The sequence below is a fragment of the Agelaius phoeniceus genome, chromosome 1 (genome assembly GCF_051311805.1).
Source record: "Agelaius phoeniceus isolate bAgePho1 chromosome 1, bAgePho1.hap1, whole genome shotgun sequence".
Taxonomy (NCBI): domain Eukaryota; kingdom Metazoa; phylum Chordata; class Aves; order Passeriformes; family Icteridae; genus Agelaius; species Agelaius phoeniceus.
In genome coordinates this window covers 146,446,360-146,464,436 of record NC_135265.1, presented here as the reverse complement: position 1 = coordinate 146,464,436, position 18,077 = coordinate 146,446,360, and the positions used below count along the sequence as shown (strand labels likewise).

Below are 18,077 nucleotides of genomic sequence, written 5' to 3'. Positions count from 1 at the left end.
TTGGTGCATTTCTTTGGAATAAAATTTTTTCAGTGGTGATGTGCCATGATTCTATACTCTTCTTGACCATACTTCTCAAAATTAATTCCTCCTTCAGACTTTGATTTATTAATGAGACACGAGAATTTATTTTCCCTACTTTACCTGCCCAAAAATCCCACATGCAAATCATTCTGTTGACTTTTACTTCCTCACCTTTATATTTTGTGCCCTTTTCAAACTTGCTCATTAGTTTTCTTCTCCAGTATATATTTGCCCTGAGTATGGCAGCTGAGTGCTTGAGGAATCCAAATTTCACAGAGAATTCAAATATCTGTCTTGTAAAGCAGTACTGCTCTCAAATATGGTCAAAAAGAGAAGGGAAAGTGATGCAGAAAAGGGGGTGCAGGATCTCCCTACGTTAGTAGAACACAAATCACTTGCTGGGACTCTGCACTCACCATCACTTCAGTGTTGACAGAACCTTGGTGGGCAAAGCAGATCAAGATTCCACCCCAAAAGCAAAAACTATGGAAATAATTTTTAAAGCTATTTTACATTTTAAATTGCATTAAAATATTTTAAAGCCATTTTACATTTTAAATAATTTTTAATTTTTAAAGAATTCTTTAGCTCAAATGTGAGATTTTCCAAAACGTAATTTGTCACAAATGTAAAGAAGCAACATCTCATCTTTTTCTACAAAGAAGGAAGTAATCCCCAATTTTTACTCCATATATTTGTCTGTGATTTGTGCATCTTACCCCCATGCCATGAATTCTTCAGGAAATTACATTAGGGCATAGTCTGAGAAATATAGATATTCATTTAGACTGTTCTAATTCTTCACTCAAATCCATGCTTTTATCTCCTGGAAATGCTGATATATCAGGACTAAATCTGTGTCTCTGTACCCAACTCCTCGTTAGTTGCCACTTCAGTACTCACTTGCACACGTGCTCTTCATCCATGCAATGACAGGCAAGTGTCTGGACTTCCTAGGCTGCAGAAATTACATTCACAAGTATTTTCACAAGTATTTATATAGCAAAAAGAAAAATCAGAAGGGTTGTAAAAACTTCCTGTACCCAAAGGTTTAGTGCTTGCAACTTTTCTGATAGAGAATCCCATATTTCATTACTCCCTGGGTCAAAGATATATTAATCAGAAACAGACAGTAGAGAGGAGAACCCCAGTAATTCACGTAAAAAAACCCCCAACAAACAAAAACAGCACAAAAACTTGCAACAGCTGTGATGCTCAATGCTCAGATAACACTCATTGTGGTGGGATACTGCAACAGAGCGAGCTCTGAGATAGAAATGTGAAATCCTTCTTTCCCACTTGCAAGGTCTGCACACGCATCTCCATCCTTGGCCACGATGTCCTTGCACAGTGGACCCTCCCCACGCTTGCCTCTCCTGCCAGCAGGTTTAGTGGTTGCAGCTGAGCATCCTGCAATGATCCCTCACCTGTTGATTCCTTCTTCTGGTAACCATGGCTGTTGGTCCTTCAGCTCTGCTCTCATCTGTGGCTCTCAGAACCCTGCCAGCTATAAGAGCCTCTTCCCTCCCCACACTCAACTTACTTGATCTGGTGTCCCACACAGAGCTGCCTCTTGTTCATGTGTGCACAATTCACCTCTCCCTAGAGCTGTCCCAGGAATGTGTTAAAAAGCTTTCTTCCTGTGGCTTAGCCCTGGTTTTCTTTTCTTTTTTTTTTTTTTTTGTTTTTGTTTGTTTGTTTGTTTGGGTTTTTAACAAATGTGCAATTAACAAATATTTGAGCAGCAAAGTGAACAAGCAAATCAAATATTTATACCATCCATCACCTACAAAGTGTTCAGAACATATATAAGCTGATAAACTCCCTGTCAAATTCCTATTCCTGTTTCTGCTTTAGTGGCATTAGTGATTACCTTTAAGATCATTACAGTCATCAGGCTGTCAGGAGGGTTCATGGTGCTGGTAAAATGGCAGGTAGATGAAATTCTATCTCTGTGTTGTCACTGAAGGACAAATGTATTCAGACAGTAAATCTCTAAGAGGACAGACAGTGCAAGGAATCATCAAAGGAATAAAATGTGTCACTTCACTACAGCTCCTTTAGGTCAAGGTGGAGAGAAAACAGGGTATCCTGCCCTACCATGTCCCTAATCAGTGCTTGGCAAAGCCTTCCCAGAATTTTGCTGGTGATTTATCTGGTTCACAGCACATCTGACTTTATTTTATTCCTTAAAGTTGAGGAATAAAATAAGAGAGTTGAGGTTGTTATGTTCAGATAAGAGATGGCTCTGAGGAGACTTTAGAGCATGTTCTAGTACCTAAAGGGAGACTGCAAGAAAACAGGAGAGGTGCTTTTAACAAAGGTGTGTAGTGACAGGATGAGGAGGAATGGCCTCAAGCTGAAAGAGTGCAGGTTTAGGTTAGACATTAGGAAGAAATTCCCCACTGGAACCACCGGAACAAGTTGCCCAGAGACATTGTGGATGTTCCACCCTTGGAAGTGTTTTAAGGCCAAGCTGAAAGGGGCTCTGAGCAACTTGGTCTAGTGAATGACATCCCTGCCCATGGCAGGAGTGTTGTTTCATGTCTTAGTAATGAAACTACTGCGTGAGGTGTGCTACGTGAGCTGAAGCACTGTGGCACCTTGCATGGAGAGGATAGCATGACCCTCTGGTAACATTTTCAACATTGATACCAAAAAATGCTCATAAAAAGCAGTTAATTATCTGTGGACCTTAACTGTTGCTTACAAAGACATTGATAATTATGGTAGCCCCAGCAGTGTCCTTGTATACAAAACAATTATTTAGCCCATTATATACTTAAAGCATCATGAAAACAAGTTAATATTGTACAAAGGAGGAAAATGATTACTTCTGCTTATTTTGTAGCCAAAAGCTGGGTCTCTTGGATCGGGTTCGTGGTACCAATACTAAAGGAAAGCTATTTACCCCTCTGAATGTAGATGCCATTGAAGAAAGTCCTTCAAAAGAGCCTAAGAACGTTGTCTTGAATAATAAGGAGCGTTTTCGCACTGCGTTCCGAATGAAAGCGTACGCTTTTTGGCAAAGCTCGGAAGGTAGCCCATCTGTGTTGATTTCTTTCTATGCATCCCCTGTTCTCCTCATTTTACTTTGTTCTTCTGCATATTCTGTTGAAGGTTTGTGACTTTCTGGGACAAGCATGTCTGATACCTGTTTTTATGTAGTACGTTTGGGGAAGCCCAAGAAAAGGAGTCCTGGAGTCCCGGCAACACAGTGCTTGAAATCAAACACCAGCCCTTCTCAAAAGCAGCAACTGACATAGGATAAAGCCAGTGCTGGATTCAGCCTGTTTGGCCTGAAAAAGTGGGCACACAGGGCAGTCAATGTGTATTGCCCAAAAAGCACACACCATCATGGCTTGGTTTATGAGCAAGCTGAGATAGCTCCCTCCTGGACTGCATCCAGCCCTGCAACAGCCTGTGTGCAGGCATCTCAAATACACCCTCACTGCCATCTCATTAAACCTCCTTTATAGAGTCAATGTCTTCTACCCTCCCCCTCTCTCCCCAGGCCTGCTGCCCCTCAGAGGTTTCCACTGGGTCTCCATGCAACATTATAGGGCATTTTTCCTCTCAGCTTCCCTGAGCACACATTTCCCTCTTGCCCATAACATTAAAATGGTCTTTAAATAGCAGGTTCCCCTTTCTTGTGCCAGCTGACCAGTGCATGCTGGACATGCTACCATGGACCTGGTTGTCCCCATCAGCCTGGGTGTCCCCATCAGGAACTTGATTTTCTCCTTCATGAAGGTACATGAGCTCCAGGCAGTGCCAATGGGAGGAGAACTTGGCCTGTGGCTTCTACAACCTATTTTAGCCTTTCTGTAAAATAATTTGGGCAAAGATCTATTGGAAAGGAAGACAAGTTCCAAGTGTTTCAGAAATGCTGGAATCTGAAAGGAGATCTTTCCATAATGTGTCTTACAGCTGTCCCAAAATAATTAAATCCTTTTCAAGACCTGACCAGTGAAAGAAGCTGTAAGAGATATTTCTTTATTAAATGGCACTTACTTTATGTAGTGCTTTATTCAGCCATGCATCCTTCTAAATATTGTGTGGTGAAATGTTCACACATCTGGTTTTTTGGCCTCCTTTGCAGATGCAGGAACAGGGGAACCCATGGCAGAAGACAGAGGTGACAGTAGTGATTTCCCTATGGAAGATATGATCCCCACATTCAAGACAGCCATCCGAGCTGTCAGGTAAATGTCTTTTTGAAGGATGATAGGAAATAACATTACCATGTTGCTACATGTTGATTCACTGTTTCTGCTATTACTTTTTTTACATGCAATAGATGAGATAATTTTAGAGTTTTCAGAAACATTAGACAGACCCTATTCAGTCTGTTGAAAGTCTGCAAAAAGGAGAAACTTTTTAATAACATTTTCCATGTCATTTTGAGAAATAATCCACAGTGTTTTTATAATAAAATAATATTTTGTACTATTCCTTGCTAAAATGCTATATAAATATACCTTTCTCAATTTAGTGACTAATATTTGTATGAAACTGGAACTTTTGCTTAACAAAAAACTCTGAGCTGACTCAACTCTTTATTCACAATTATATGAGTGTGCAACCTACTTTTCAGCTGTCATATTTTAATACATGCTGAGATCTCCATTTCAGCAGTTTTTGGCTTGTGACATGCGTCACCTCCATTTTCACATCACAAGAGATATTCCCGAGAGTTGGAAAACTCCTACTAAGCCTTGGTCATGTGTTTAGCACACCAAGCAAATAGAATCTATTCACTGATGCTCTGTTACTCCTTGATGCAGTACTTTTTTACTCTCCTCCCTTGAAAAATGCCCCCATGGGAAAATACTCTGCTTTCATTGCAATTGCTGTTTATCCCTAAAGTTGTTAATTTTTGGGCCAGGTAGTTACCACCTTCCAGGTGAAATACTGCAAGTCTGGAGTGTCTCAGATTTATCTTAGAAAAACTTCAGGGAAGATGGTAATAAAAATATAACCATATATTTATATGTATATAACCATGATATGTACTCCTGGTTCTTTTTGAATTGGGTGCAGGAGAATCAGTTTGTAAAAAAGTCCAAGTTTTGTAAAGGCAGCTGAAAGCCAAGTGACACAGGCTTTGCTCATGTTACCCATGACTTCTTTGCTCCAATTGGAAGCTTCTTCATCCCTGTTCTCCACAGCTTTCCCTTTCTTTCCCTGATACCTGCTTGTTTTCAAACATGTTATTGTTACTTTTGAAAAACTGCTTCCCCACATCCTGTCCAAGTCTAATTGATTCATGCAATTTCCATTTAAACTCAATCAGGAGCCAAGATTTTTTTTTCTTGTGTAGTGTACCCAGATCCTGAACATTAATTGAGAGTAATTCTTTCAGACAAAATCACTTAATAGATTTCGGGGTCATGATCAAGGAGATTTTAAATTAGAATTGCTAACATTGTGATCCCTATTTTTCCCTTAAGACTTTGAATGTGTAGTTATGCTGTTACCATACCTAATTTGGCAAAAATAGGCCCAGGTATACTTTTGAAACCTTTAAATATTTATAAGCAGCAGAGTTAAAGAATCAGCAGCCCTTAAGAAGTTGTAATAGAATTATCTTTGCTAAATGAAATTTTATACAGACTTTAAAAACATTAAAAAACCCACCAACCTTAAATTAAAAAAAAAGTTAGAACCTTAACAGATGACAGCAATATCCCAGTTCAGACCAACAAGTACCTGGAGACTCTACTGAGAAAGCAAACATCCAGAACCCAAGTCTAAACCAGATAAAGATAAAGCTTTCATTGTTTAAATGTATTTCTTCTATTTGTTTCATCTACCTATATATATATGTAAAGTAATGTATAAACAGAAAACGGTGAAAATGCCAAACATTTTCAAGTGCTCTGGCCAGCAGTGTTCCTTTTTATAAGAATTCTGTTACTAATTACTAGCTCATTTTATAGCAATAGCAATAATAAGAGCAATCATATTATTATCACTACAACAACAACAATAATGTGATACTGCTGTTTTCTTCAAGGACACTTCAGGCAGTTCTAAAAAGCTTTCTCCTCTTCACAACCTGAACTGCTGCTAACTTCTTAACTTCCACATCTATATCTAATTATCATTTCCTATCCAAAACTTTCCCAGGTGCAAAATTAAAACCAAGATGAAAATGATTCAGCATTGCATATACTATAAATTTGCTTTATAATAGACTGAAGCATAGAAGAAGCAGCTTCAACTTCACAGCTTCAAAATCTCCTGTGACTTGTGTTGTTCAAATTCGAGCTCCAACTGTGATTCTGAAGCTTTAAACCATTTTTAAGACTATGAATTATGCAAAGACAACTATTATAAATGTTCAAATATAGCATGATATTATAGATTCTTTGTTTATATTTTATTGCCTTGTTTGGAAATAACCATACTCAATTTGCACTCAAACACCTAGCGAATTCATCCATATTTTGAAAAAACCGGAAATTTTCATCACGAAATCTATATAAGAAATTAATATTTTTTCTGTTTAATTTGCAGAATACTACAGTTTCGTCTCTATAAAAAAAAATTCAAGGAGACTTTGAGGCCTTATGATGTAAAGGATGTGATAGAGCAATACTCAGCAGGGCATCTTGATATGCTTTCCAGAATAAAATACCTTCAGGCAAGGTAAGAATCTTCTGGTAAATGTACAGCTTTGGTGGCAGAATGGAAACATTGGCCTATCTGTGTACAAGGCCACCCAGAAGTCACGCCTTTGCACGGTGCAGCTGGTCCATGACAAAACCTTTTCCCAAAAACAAAAGGCAAGAGAGAGCTAGCAGGGAGAACTGCAGGGAGAGACCACTGGCTCAGATATAGAAGAAGGACATCAGAGCTTAAAAATGCTGTGAATTTTCTTCACTGTTGCCTTATTTGGTCAGGATCAAATTTCTCTCCTCTCCCCATTTTACAGATGATAAATAAAAGCAATAGTTGCTCTCCATGAACTTTTCTTTGGGCTGGATTCTCTGATGATGTGTGCCTAGTGAAACATCACATAAAAGTGCCAAAATACATCAGCACAGAAGGTTTCACTTAGGTGTAATTGACCTATCTGAAAAAAAAATGGAATTTCAGGCCTCTGTGTTTGTTCAGGTGCAATCTGCATCCACAGCTCGTTCCTCTCAGAAGGGGTTCATTGCAATGTGATTTTGAGGCACATCTACAAAAATTTGTGCTTCTTGTCCCCTGATCCATTAGCCCAGGTCAGAGCTTGGGGTTGGAAATCCGTGTGGGCCTGAGTGCACGTGTCCAGATGTGTGTCCAGATGTGTGTGCAGGTGTGTGTGCAGGTGTGTGTGCAGGTGTGTGTGCAGATGTGTGTGCAGATGTGTGGGGCTGTCTTTGCTCTGTCTCTGCACAGCACATTCCTCGAGGCCCTCAGTGACTCCGAACATCAAAATGCCACAAAATCACCTTCATTTCTCTCCCAATAACAGGCTGAGGGAGTGCAACTCTTGCTGCACATTTGGGCGTTGTCTGGACTTACCTTGGCTTTAAAAGGCTGCCCTGATCTTTCTGCTGAACTTTGTAATTTCTTATTTCAAAGTGATTTTCCGTGCACTGAGCAATCTCTTTTTCAAGTATTTAGCATGTCTGTCAGCAATGCCTGGGGATTCAAGCCAATATCTAGCTAGCTTTGTGAGGCTTGCCTGGAGCTTTTTCAAGTTCCATTTTCAGAACTCTATGGGGCACTATGAAACCATGCAAGGCATCTGCATGGATTGTCCAATAATACAGATAACTGGTTTGTGAACTAGTGCTGATTGATATGTGGCCATTTTGAGGGGTGAACTGAATAAACAGAGACTAACTTGCACCTGAGCAGTTGGAAATGACAAATGAAAGAATATTTGATATAGTATAAAAGAGTATAATTACATGTTGGAGCATTCCGAACAATCTTTCTCCTTTGGTGCCAAATAAAAAAAATTGAGTAGACTTCCTTATGCAACTTCATTTAAAGTTATGTTTTTCAAGCCAAAAGAATAATTAGTAAAGACTAAAATATTGCTGACAATTGGAAACAACAACTGACAGAATGTGATTGGTTTGTTAGGAATGTCAGCAATTCCACCTTTTGCCAAGTTCTGATTTTCGTTACCCTGCACAAAATCTGATGGATCTCCTGACATTTTTAAGAGCAGCTGCTATTGGCTATTTTTTCACAATTATGCTGTTTGGCTCCTTTGAAGGAAAAGAAGTTGTGTTTCAAATGTTGAAGTTTGGAAACAGTGAGCTAGAGCATTACTTAATTACTATTAAATTACCAGGTAATTGCAATTCAGTGCATTGATTGTGACCCAAAAGAGAGCAGACACATCATAAGCATCAATATATTACCAAATCAACACATGCTTCCTTTTTGAATCTTTGCTTCAGAGATGCCCAGCGTATTCTGTCATGTGTTAACTTTTGGAGATGGACTTACACAGTTGCACTTTTCTTTTTTTCAGAGTAGATATGATTTTTACACCTGGACCTCCATCTACTCCCAAGCATAAGAAATCCCAAAAGGGAGGAGCTTTTTCTTACCCTTCACAACAGTCTCCCAGGTGAATTCTTTTATACCTAGTGTTTAGCACAGCCCAACGCAGAAATAAAAAGTTAATTCATTCCAATAAGCATGATCTTTCTTCAACCACTGTTAAAGTAATGATACTGAGAGGATATGTTGCTATGAGATAGCTGTGGATAAACATTGAGCCAGAAAGTCACTAAGAGCAATGTGTGATGAAAAATCTAAACAACGGCTTCTTAATTGTCCAGCTCAGCTTCTCCACAGTTTGAAAATATGGTTTTAAATTAAATGCATGCATTTGATTGCTGATGTGCTAATTTTCTAACATTTAACTTGTAAACCCACTTAAAAGCTCAATAAAAACCACTAACAGTTTGAAAGTAAATTAGTTCTCTTCCTGAAGTGCCCACCAAAGGGCAAGCAGAGCTTTTTAATGCTGCAGCTTTTAAATCAGTGATTGGTGAGAGATACACAAAACAAATTGAAATAACAGATTTCTGAGTGTGAAAATTGCACCATATTATTGTATTGCTGCATTCCACATAGAAAAAATTCAATAATAAATGACATTTCTTCTGTTGTTTACAACTATCAATCTGTCAATAAATATCCATCAAGAACCACACAAGACCATCAACAATCTGTCCCCAAAGCTGTTGTGGTTGCTCAGAACAAAAGCAATCTTACAGAAAATAAATTATCGCACACAGAGAAAATTCCAAAACCACATAAATGTGAAGAAAGAGACCTAAGTATATGGAAGAGGCACTGATCATTTGGGGAGGAAAGCAGATTGCAAAAACTGCATGAGCCCATATCACCAGTAACCCAATGTGGAAAATCTGACATGTTTTAGGTATAGATTTTGCTCTAATACAATTTATTCACAGCTGTATTTTGGATTTTGTCAGGAAAGAGAAGAACTGGGCATGTCAAAAGTCTTAAAGTATATTTGTTCCAAATCATGTTAAAGAGCAAGTGCTCAGAAATTAGGCATAGGTTATGGGAAAATATTGACTCCTTTGACATCAGTTTGGAAACTGTTTGATAAAGGATTAACTTGATATGAGAATCCAAAATTCCATGAAGTTATAAATAAAACTCCTTAGTTAGAGATCATCTTCTTACCTAATGAATTTGGTCCATCTGATGGACAGGCAAGAGGAAATTGCACAGATGAAAACTTATTTTGGAATCAGCTTTAAATCTCCAGACCAGACTGTCTCTTTTCAGCATTTCCAATATCTGACACTTACTATTTGATATAATGAAATTGAGAAAAAAACCACACTCATCTTTGAAACTCAGATTCAGTCTCCAAAGACACTAATTATAAAGAATTAGATTTAAAAACACATGGCCATCTGTAGACTCACTAACTGCACTATCTCAATAATTTTCACAAACCTGAAATTATTCCAACAAGCTGGAGATTAATTTTAATTTTCTTTTGAACTTCTGGTGCTTTTTAATCTTTATTTGAAACTTGAAAAACAAAACATTAAAAAATTAAAAATCAATATTGTATTTTTTTAGGAATGCATTATCACATAGAATAGACTCTCACTCCTGTTTGTATAAACAGCAAAAATGGCTCCAAGGATCTATACGAATAAATCAACAAGATGGCAATTCTGTTTTCTTATATAAATTGCTTGTTGTGATGCAAAGAAATTTTGAACACTAATAGAGTTATTAATTCTTTGCAGAAATGAACCATATGTAGCCAAAGCATCTACAGCTGATACTGAAGACCAAAGTATGATGGGAAAATTTGTTAAAGTTGAGAGGCAGGTAAGTAATTTCATGAGGAGCTTGTTCAGAAATGATAGAGCTGATATAAATTCTGCATGACTCTGGCTGACCCAGGCAGAATTGTGCTGCTGGTGGTGAAGACTCACAGAGATCTTGTTCCAATGATCACAAAACTATGCTGCTAGTTTTTCATGAAAGAATTTGCTTACCTGGGAAGCGCGCCTTTTGAAACTTGTTGAATCAATGTCACTGTGTATGGCAGAAGATCCTAACCACGATATTGAAGTGGAACTTTTAAATTCCTGTAGCTTCAGTACTCATCATATCTGGTGTTTGGCATGAGCAAGCCCTTTTCCTGCAGGCTTTGGACTCAAAATGGTTGTCCACTCTTGGGCCCTATCCAAAAGAGAAAGGAAACTAGTCCTGGTGTGTAACCCTGATGTTCTGGGTCTATTACGTGGCATTAGGTCATAAGTTGGACTTAATGATCTCAGAGGTCTTTTCCAACCTAGATGATTCTGTAATTATCAGTTAGAGAACAGGTCTGTATGCAAAGGTAATTCCATATATTGTATTTTGGTAACAGCTATTTACCACTGGTATCAAGAACTTTGTCATAACATTATAGAGTCCTGTTGGATACTGTACTGATAAATATCCAGCAAGACTAATAATTTTTTTGGCATAGTTCATAGGGATGAGTCTTCTTATTCTGAGGAGTTAGAAGATAAGCTGTTGTCCATTTCAGCCCAGCTTTGAGAGGAGGTCATGGTTATTGTATGAACCTCCATGACCAATAAACATGGCAGCACACCATTGTACATGTATGGAATCATGGACTCTTTTTGAACAACTGACTTGAGGCAATATCATGACATTGGTATTTTTCAGGTAAATGACATGGGGAAGAAACTGGATTTTCTTGTTGATATGCATATGCATCACATGGAACAGCTGCAGATACAAGTTGCTGAGATAAGTCCATTGAAAGAAACCGCTTCTCCTGCAAGGGAGAAGAGAGAAGAAAACAAATATTCTGAATTGAAAACAATAATATATAAATACACTGAGCAGTGTTCTCGTGAAACTCCTTACAACTTCCAGCAGGTTCCAGTCAACAAAGTCAGCCCCTATGGTTTCTCAGCACGGGGTCACACGGCTCACTCACAACCTTTATCAATAGGTGGGCAAAACTCTGGCAGACTGCAAGCCACACCTTCCTCAACTTCATATGCAGAGAGGCCAACAGTTCTGCCTATATTCACATTAATGGACTCCCAGGTTAGCTACCACTCCCACGGGGACCTTCAAAGCCCTTACTCAGACAAGGTGTCCCCGAGGCAGAGAAGGAGCCTCACGAGAGACAGCGACACCCCGTTGTCCCTTCTCTCCGTCAACCACGAGGAGCTGGAGCGCTCCCCGAGCGGCTTCAGCATCTCCCAGGAGAGGGACGACTTCCCCTTCGGCCCCAGCGGGGGCTCGGCGTGGATGAGGGAGAAACGCTACCTGGCAGAGGGGGAGACAGACACAGACACAGACCCCTTCACACCGAGTGGCTCCATGCCTCTGTCCTCCACGGGAGATGGGATTTCAGACTCAATATGGACCCCGTCAAACAAGCCAGTTTAAAAGTGCGTGTGGGGGCAGTCACTGGCTGACTTCTCCTTGTAATGTAAGCATACTTTGTATATCTCACTTACTCTACACCCAAAGCTTACTAGTTCAAAACACCAATGGCTGCATAAGATGCATGTGATATTAGTGGTAGTCATTCTGCACCATTTCATACAATTTACTGATGCAGTTTTTTTCATGCTACCAAAACTAAGGAGCTTAGTTTTGAGCATGGTTTGCATGACTTTGCCCTGTATAAATGGTACAGCTGATTTCTTCCATGATACATATCTATCTGGTACTCTTCAATACAACAATGGTGAATTGATAACAGACAAGATACAGTGGTCCTTGCTACATTTTGTAAACAGAGCAGCAAAATAAAAAGATTTTTCAGGAACTATAGCCCTTTGTGGAAACAAAATATCTAAATAATTTTCCATTATAAGCAAATCAATCTCTAATAAACCAAGCCAATCAACCAAGCAAATCAATCTCTAATCAACCAAAAGCAGGGGAAAAGCTGAGTTAAACTATGACCTTATTGGAAAGTTTTTGTGAACTAAATGTTTCTCATGTGATCTCATATAATTACTCCTGAAAAACAATGTTGAAATGAAATTAAGGGTAGGATTTTAAATCATCCAAGCCACCTCCTGGGATTGATGATAGGTATTTATTTATTGTAAAATGTAAATAGAAATCCCTCAAAATACTTTGAAAATCTTCATTAGTGCTTATAAAATTGTTCAAAGTAGGGTTATAATGCTTTTTTTAAGAAAATCTTTTGCTAAGTCTATTTGCTACTTATGGGGCCAAATTTTCTTTGTTACAAAAATAAGGTTGTTCAGCATAGAGAACTCCAGGTTTATACACTCCACTCTTCTATTGACTTAGGTGCTGCTAAGTAAGAAGCATAATGTAACTCAGCCTCAGTTTCCCAGTCTGTTAATTGGGAGTTACACTTCCACACATGCTCACAGGTTGAAAGGCTCAATTCTCTAATATTTGTCAAGTGCTTTGAGCTCCTCAGATGTGCAGAAAATTGCTGTTCTCTTCCCTGCAAGTTCTACAGTGTGAGATGCTGCCAGGATCTGTTTCTCTCTGTTTACCTTTTCTCTTGGAAATGGAGTGCTCCAAATCCATGAATGTGTGCTATGTTTAGGATTAATATATGAATAAATAATCACCATTTTTGTCATGTGTCCCTGAGCAACAGAGAGATAAGTATACTCCCTAGGCCTCAGCCAAATATTTTTTAATGGAAGTTGGAAAATATTGAGAAGGAGGAGACCAGGAAAATCACTGGATAACTGGAAGGAAATGAATCAAAGATCTCACCACTACAGTGAGAATGTAATACCTATAAAGCTAGTGAAACTAGCATATCCAAATACCCTGTACAGGTCTTACCTGGTGTCAGTCCATGTGTCCATGAAATAGCATCCATGTGATGTCCAGCTTGGTGGCTGTACACTCTTTACAGCTGGTGGGAAATGAAGGAGTACAGTCAGTGAGCACAGGGTACAGCAACAAAGGCACACATCAAATTCAGAATGAGATTAATCTCACCTTTAACTCAGTTATCCACAATGACCAAATGTGCACCAACTTCAAAGAGAGCAGAAGGTGACTTGCTTAGATGTCAGATGATCAGAGACCACACAATCAGTGTTAACTGTCTCACCTCTCCCCCAGTGCTCCAAGGTGCAGCCTCTCTGCCATGGCTCATCCCCACCTCATGTCCAGAACAATCCCTGTCATTCCACACAATGACTTCCCCACTGTGGCCAGGGCAGTGACCAGCAGAGATAGGCAGGATTTGGCCCAAATAAGGTGTTACAAAAGGCATTTTCTGTAAAGGCTGCTTGCATTACACTGCAGCTGCACAACTGAGCATCTTTGGCGCATCCAGTCTGAGCCAAGAACACGTTACTGGGCTTCCCAGTGCTTACTGGGAACTGCACAGCCCTGCATGGAAAGTGCTCTAATAGACAATATTTTGTTAGGTTTTTCTGACCATAGTAAGCTTTTGGTTTAATTCCTCAGTATTGTTGACATCTCACAGCAGTAATTCCATCCAGGGAATTCTGTTCTTTCCCAGATATGGGCATTGCCTTCATCTTCACTGTTTGTTCTCTATTGGAAGAGACATCTAAAGGATTAGGATCTTCTTACTTCATCTGATTCTTCAGCTAAATCATGTTTCATCCTTCTGGGATGGATCTTCAGGAAGAACAAATTGCTGTTGTTACAGGATTAAATACTGCAGAGCAGTTACAGCCTTTGAAGACTGGGATGAGTTCATGGAGCTGTTCTGAAACCACTAACCATGATGGTATGAGGCACAATTTTGGTAATTACTTAATTGACAAAATAGCATTGACTTGAAAGATAATCTGTGTTTGGCACAGTTTTGTGGCTAAATTTAAGAATAAAACTAAATGACCAAGGTGTAATTCGTTATAATTTGGCATATTGAGAATTCTTTGGCCCTTACGATTCTTGGAAATATCTGCATTGTACCTGTTGCAGGCTTTCTGAAATAGTAATAGATGTCTGTGGCAACTTGTGAGATTTAACCCTCACATGACAAAAGAATGGAAAAGAATGAAAATTTATTTTAACATTGCTACACTTCTGAAGTGTATGCAAGTATGTGCTAGACAAGCCTGCTTCAGTTTTCTTGAATATAAAGGGCCTGTTGTTCCTACTGATTTAATCTGAGTTTGGTCCTTCTTTAAATGCTTCCTAGAGCCAAACAATCAAAAATGATGGCAGCTAAAAAGCAGGTGCAGTCTGATCAATTTGTTTGTGACTGTCTTTGACAGTGGCTATGCCATGCAGTTCCCTGTCCAATTCCCACTGAAATTCTTCAGTTCGGGTTTTTGTTCTTTTTCATGACAGGTCATATAAAAGGAATCTTTTCTCAGTATTGAAACCTGGTTGAAAATCCATAAATAGCCTCCTTATAAAGTTATGTTCTTTCCAAGAGAAGATCCAAGCAAGAGCAGAGACTTGGATGTACATTCACCTGCATACAGGGTACAGCCCCAGAGAAAGGATTTGGGCTACCCTGCACTCTGCACACTTAGCAGATGAACTGTCTTGAAGTTAGTGTTTTCTCTGGCCTGCAATCACAATATGCATCTTTAAGGTGTCAGGTCAGGTATTTGTAGCCACATCATGAAATATTTAATGATGCCAGATAAGATCTTCCTCTTCTTAAAAAGCACTGGTGATAAACTCAGCAAGATCCTCTGCAGTAGACATCTGTGGGTCCTGTGAAGGAGATCCAAGAAATGAGACAGGCAGATCTGATTGGCTTATTTTAATATATATTTTTCTTTCTTAACACTGAAACCTGTCACTGCTCTGTTCATAAGGGTTCTTAGCAGCTCTCTGCCATTTACATCATTGGGGTTAAAAATAGGGCATCCATCAATTCTGCTGTCTGTGATGACAACAGATAGGTGTCAAGGTGTCACCAGCAAGGTGAGATCTGGAGACCATCCCAGATCTGGGATTTGCACACAAATTCACCAGACTCCAATCAGGGTGAGTCCAGGGAATGCATCCACCCTGGAACTGTGGTTCATGTGCCAGCCATAGATGCTGGACAAAGCAAAATGAACTATGTGTGATCCCAGTAACATTAAGAATGTCAAGACCTCTTTCCATACACAATCTCTATGCACAATTTCATTTGAGGAAGGCATCTGGGTCAATAATAGTCTTTGTAATAGGAATTAATTAGATTTATACCTTCTTCTGCATGATGTTTCAGTTAAAGAGTTATCAATTCTCTTTGGGTCAGACCTTTCTAGCATCTCGACTCACACTAGCACTTTGTTTGCATGTACTTTACATTAAAAAGTATTAATGACTTTGATGACTCTCATCTCATTTCAGGCCTTGAGATATTTTTTGTAATTTGAAACTGTGGAGCTTTTCTCTGCTCTCCTTGAAGTAAGATAGAAACCTTCTCACAGTGATGCACTGGGAGCAGGTCTGGGTTCTAATCTGCCATTATTTATAAATTTTCTTGTGAAGGACAGCACTGATCTGGAGACATTTTTCTTGGCTACATTTTGAGAGTGATTTTCAGTCCCAAACAAATGCCAGATGTCTGGAAGTTTTCAAAAAGGTGAATCTGTGTTTACATTGTGTGCCTCTCTTTGCAGCATTATTATCAATTAAGCTTCCTCATTTTAGATGAAACTGGGACTATTTGATTAAGGCAAAAGTGAATGCTTTGTTGAGGTATGAAGGTATGATAAAAGAGGTTTATGCTCTACTAAGAGAGTTGGCACTTTAAAAAAAAATCTAGTCAGGTAATGACTGTTGTCCTTGCCTTGGCTTTTCCCTGCCCTGAATTTATCACTCTGGCTCCTATCTAAATAAAAGGGAATTCAACCCATGGAGAGATTGATTAAAAAGTCCCTAAATTGTCCTTTGGCTATATTTGCTCTGTTTTTATCTGTAACATTGCTGCATTATTATGGTCCAGAGTGGAAATAGTTTAAAATTTTTCTGCTTCAAATGGTGGCCCATGAGTGCTGCAAACTAAAGCCCACCTGAACCCGGGGCTAGCAGGGCTTTGTGACCTTCAGGAGAGCACCAAGGTCCAAGCAGTTTGCAAGATCACAGCCTAAAGCAATCAGAAAATGCAGAGTGAGGAGCACCCTCAGCCCTGCTGGGAGCCCAGCTGCTGCAGAGGTGTCACATCTGAATCCATCCTGATTACTGCAGAGCCTGTGAGGAAAGAGCTGGGTCTGGATTCCCTGCACCCCACAACCCCCATCACTGAGCTGGAGGTGTCTAAGAGCTGCAAACCTAAATCTCCTACAGCACCTCATGAATTTGGTGGGATGTCACTTTTTCAGGAGCACAGCTGGATGTGAGTGCTTCATTTGAAGATTATTTTAAGAGGTGCAGAGGAAAAGGGGGCATTTTCCAGTGTTTTAGTGTTTTTAGCTGGACACCCTAGCAATGAAGACCCTGGGCATCACTTTTCCTTCTGGTTTTTTAGGCTGTAAGATTTGATCCTTCCCAATTCAGCTTTGAGTAGCTTCCCTCTGAAGTTAACTGAAGCAAAATAGTGAAAATGGGCTCCTATTTCCATCATGAAGAACACTGAGACTGAAGGTTACATAGCCAACTGCATTTTGTTTTCTAGTTATGGCATCTTATTATTACTAGTATTTGTGCCTTGCTCACTGAAATCTTCTCCATGCTACAAAGATGCTTTTCAGATTCTGGCTGACAAGGGAACACAACTTTTATACAAGTGGCCTTTAGTGCTCTTTATAATATTATTTATTGTAATTTTTAAACTGTATGTGTAATTTCTATTCTGGCACTGTCCAATATTTGAACAAATTTAATATGTTTATTTCAATATATTATGCAAACAATACTTCTTAACTGATTTTTTTATGTTCTGTCTTTAAAAACTGCACCACTTATTAATAAATAGAAATTTCAATTATGATGTGGTTGGATTTATTTTCATTTAAATCTTAATATCTTCACACATATTTAAAGAATATATTGTCAAATGTACTCCCAGCAGAGACATTGGCAAAGACCCTTTTGACTTCATGTGGGCAGGACTAAACTCAGCTACAAGCAGGTTTTATGTGGCTTCCACAGCCAGCCCTGTCAACACATGCTAGATCCCATTATTTGTGACATCTCTTGATTTTGTGGCCATGTAATTTATATGGCTTTAAGCATATGTGAAGGGGAAAATGAAAAGTGGGAGAAAATGCACTCATATTGGAAACATAACGTGCTAAAATATTATGAAATTGCAAACAAAATATAGAGGGAACACAGTAATGGTACAAGCATGATCAGAATATCCCCCTTGCTTGAATTCTACCCCTGGTTCTGTTGCTGCATTTCTGTGTGGTTCTGTGTCTGAATGAGACAGGAAGAGAAACACATGAAACATCAACTCTTCCCAAAAATGTAGCTGGACACAGAGAGGTATTTTAAAACATTCTCTGTGGCTTCAGTTTCATGGCTATCACCAAGGAATGAGCTCTGCTGAACACTTGAAATACAACCTAAAAACCTTATAGCCTAAGGTTTTTTAATATTTTATGGTAGGTAAAAAAATATTCAACATT

General features: G+C 39.0%; 1 protein-coding gene across 2 annotated transcripts in view; it reads left to right on the top strand.

The window, feature by feature from the left end:
* The window catches only part of KCNQ3 (potassium voltage-gated channel subfamily Q member 3), a 191,676-nt gene extending 174,245 nt beyond the window's left edge, over positions 1–17,431 (top strand). For both annotated transcript variants that reach the window (XM_077189118.1, XM_054634354.2), the window contains 6 exons: positions 2,876–3,063; positions 4,127–4,229; positions 6,547–6,678; positions 8,507–8,605; positions 10,281–10,365; positions 11,218–17,431. In XM_077189118.1, coding sequence (XP_077045233.1) covers positions 2,876–3,063; positions 4,127–4,229; positions 6,547–6,678; positions 8,507–8,605; positions 10,281–10,365; positions 11,218–11,955 — 1,345 coding nt within the window. In that variant the 3' untranslated portion in view covers positions 11,956–17,431. The remainder of the gene's footprint in view (positions 1–2,875; positions 3,064–4,126; positions 4,230–6,546; positions 6,679–8,506; positions 8,606–10,280; positions 10,366–11,217) is intronic.
* Positions 17,432–18,077: the final 646 nt, after the last annotated feature.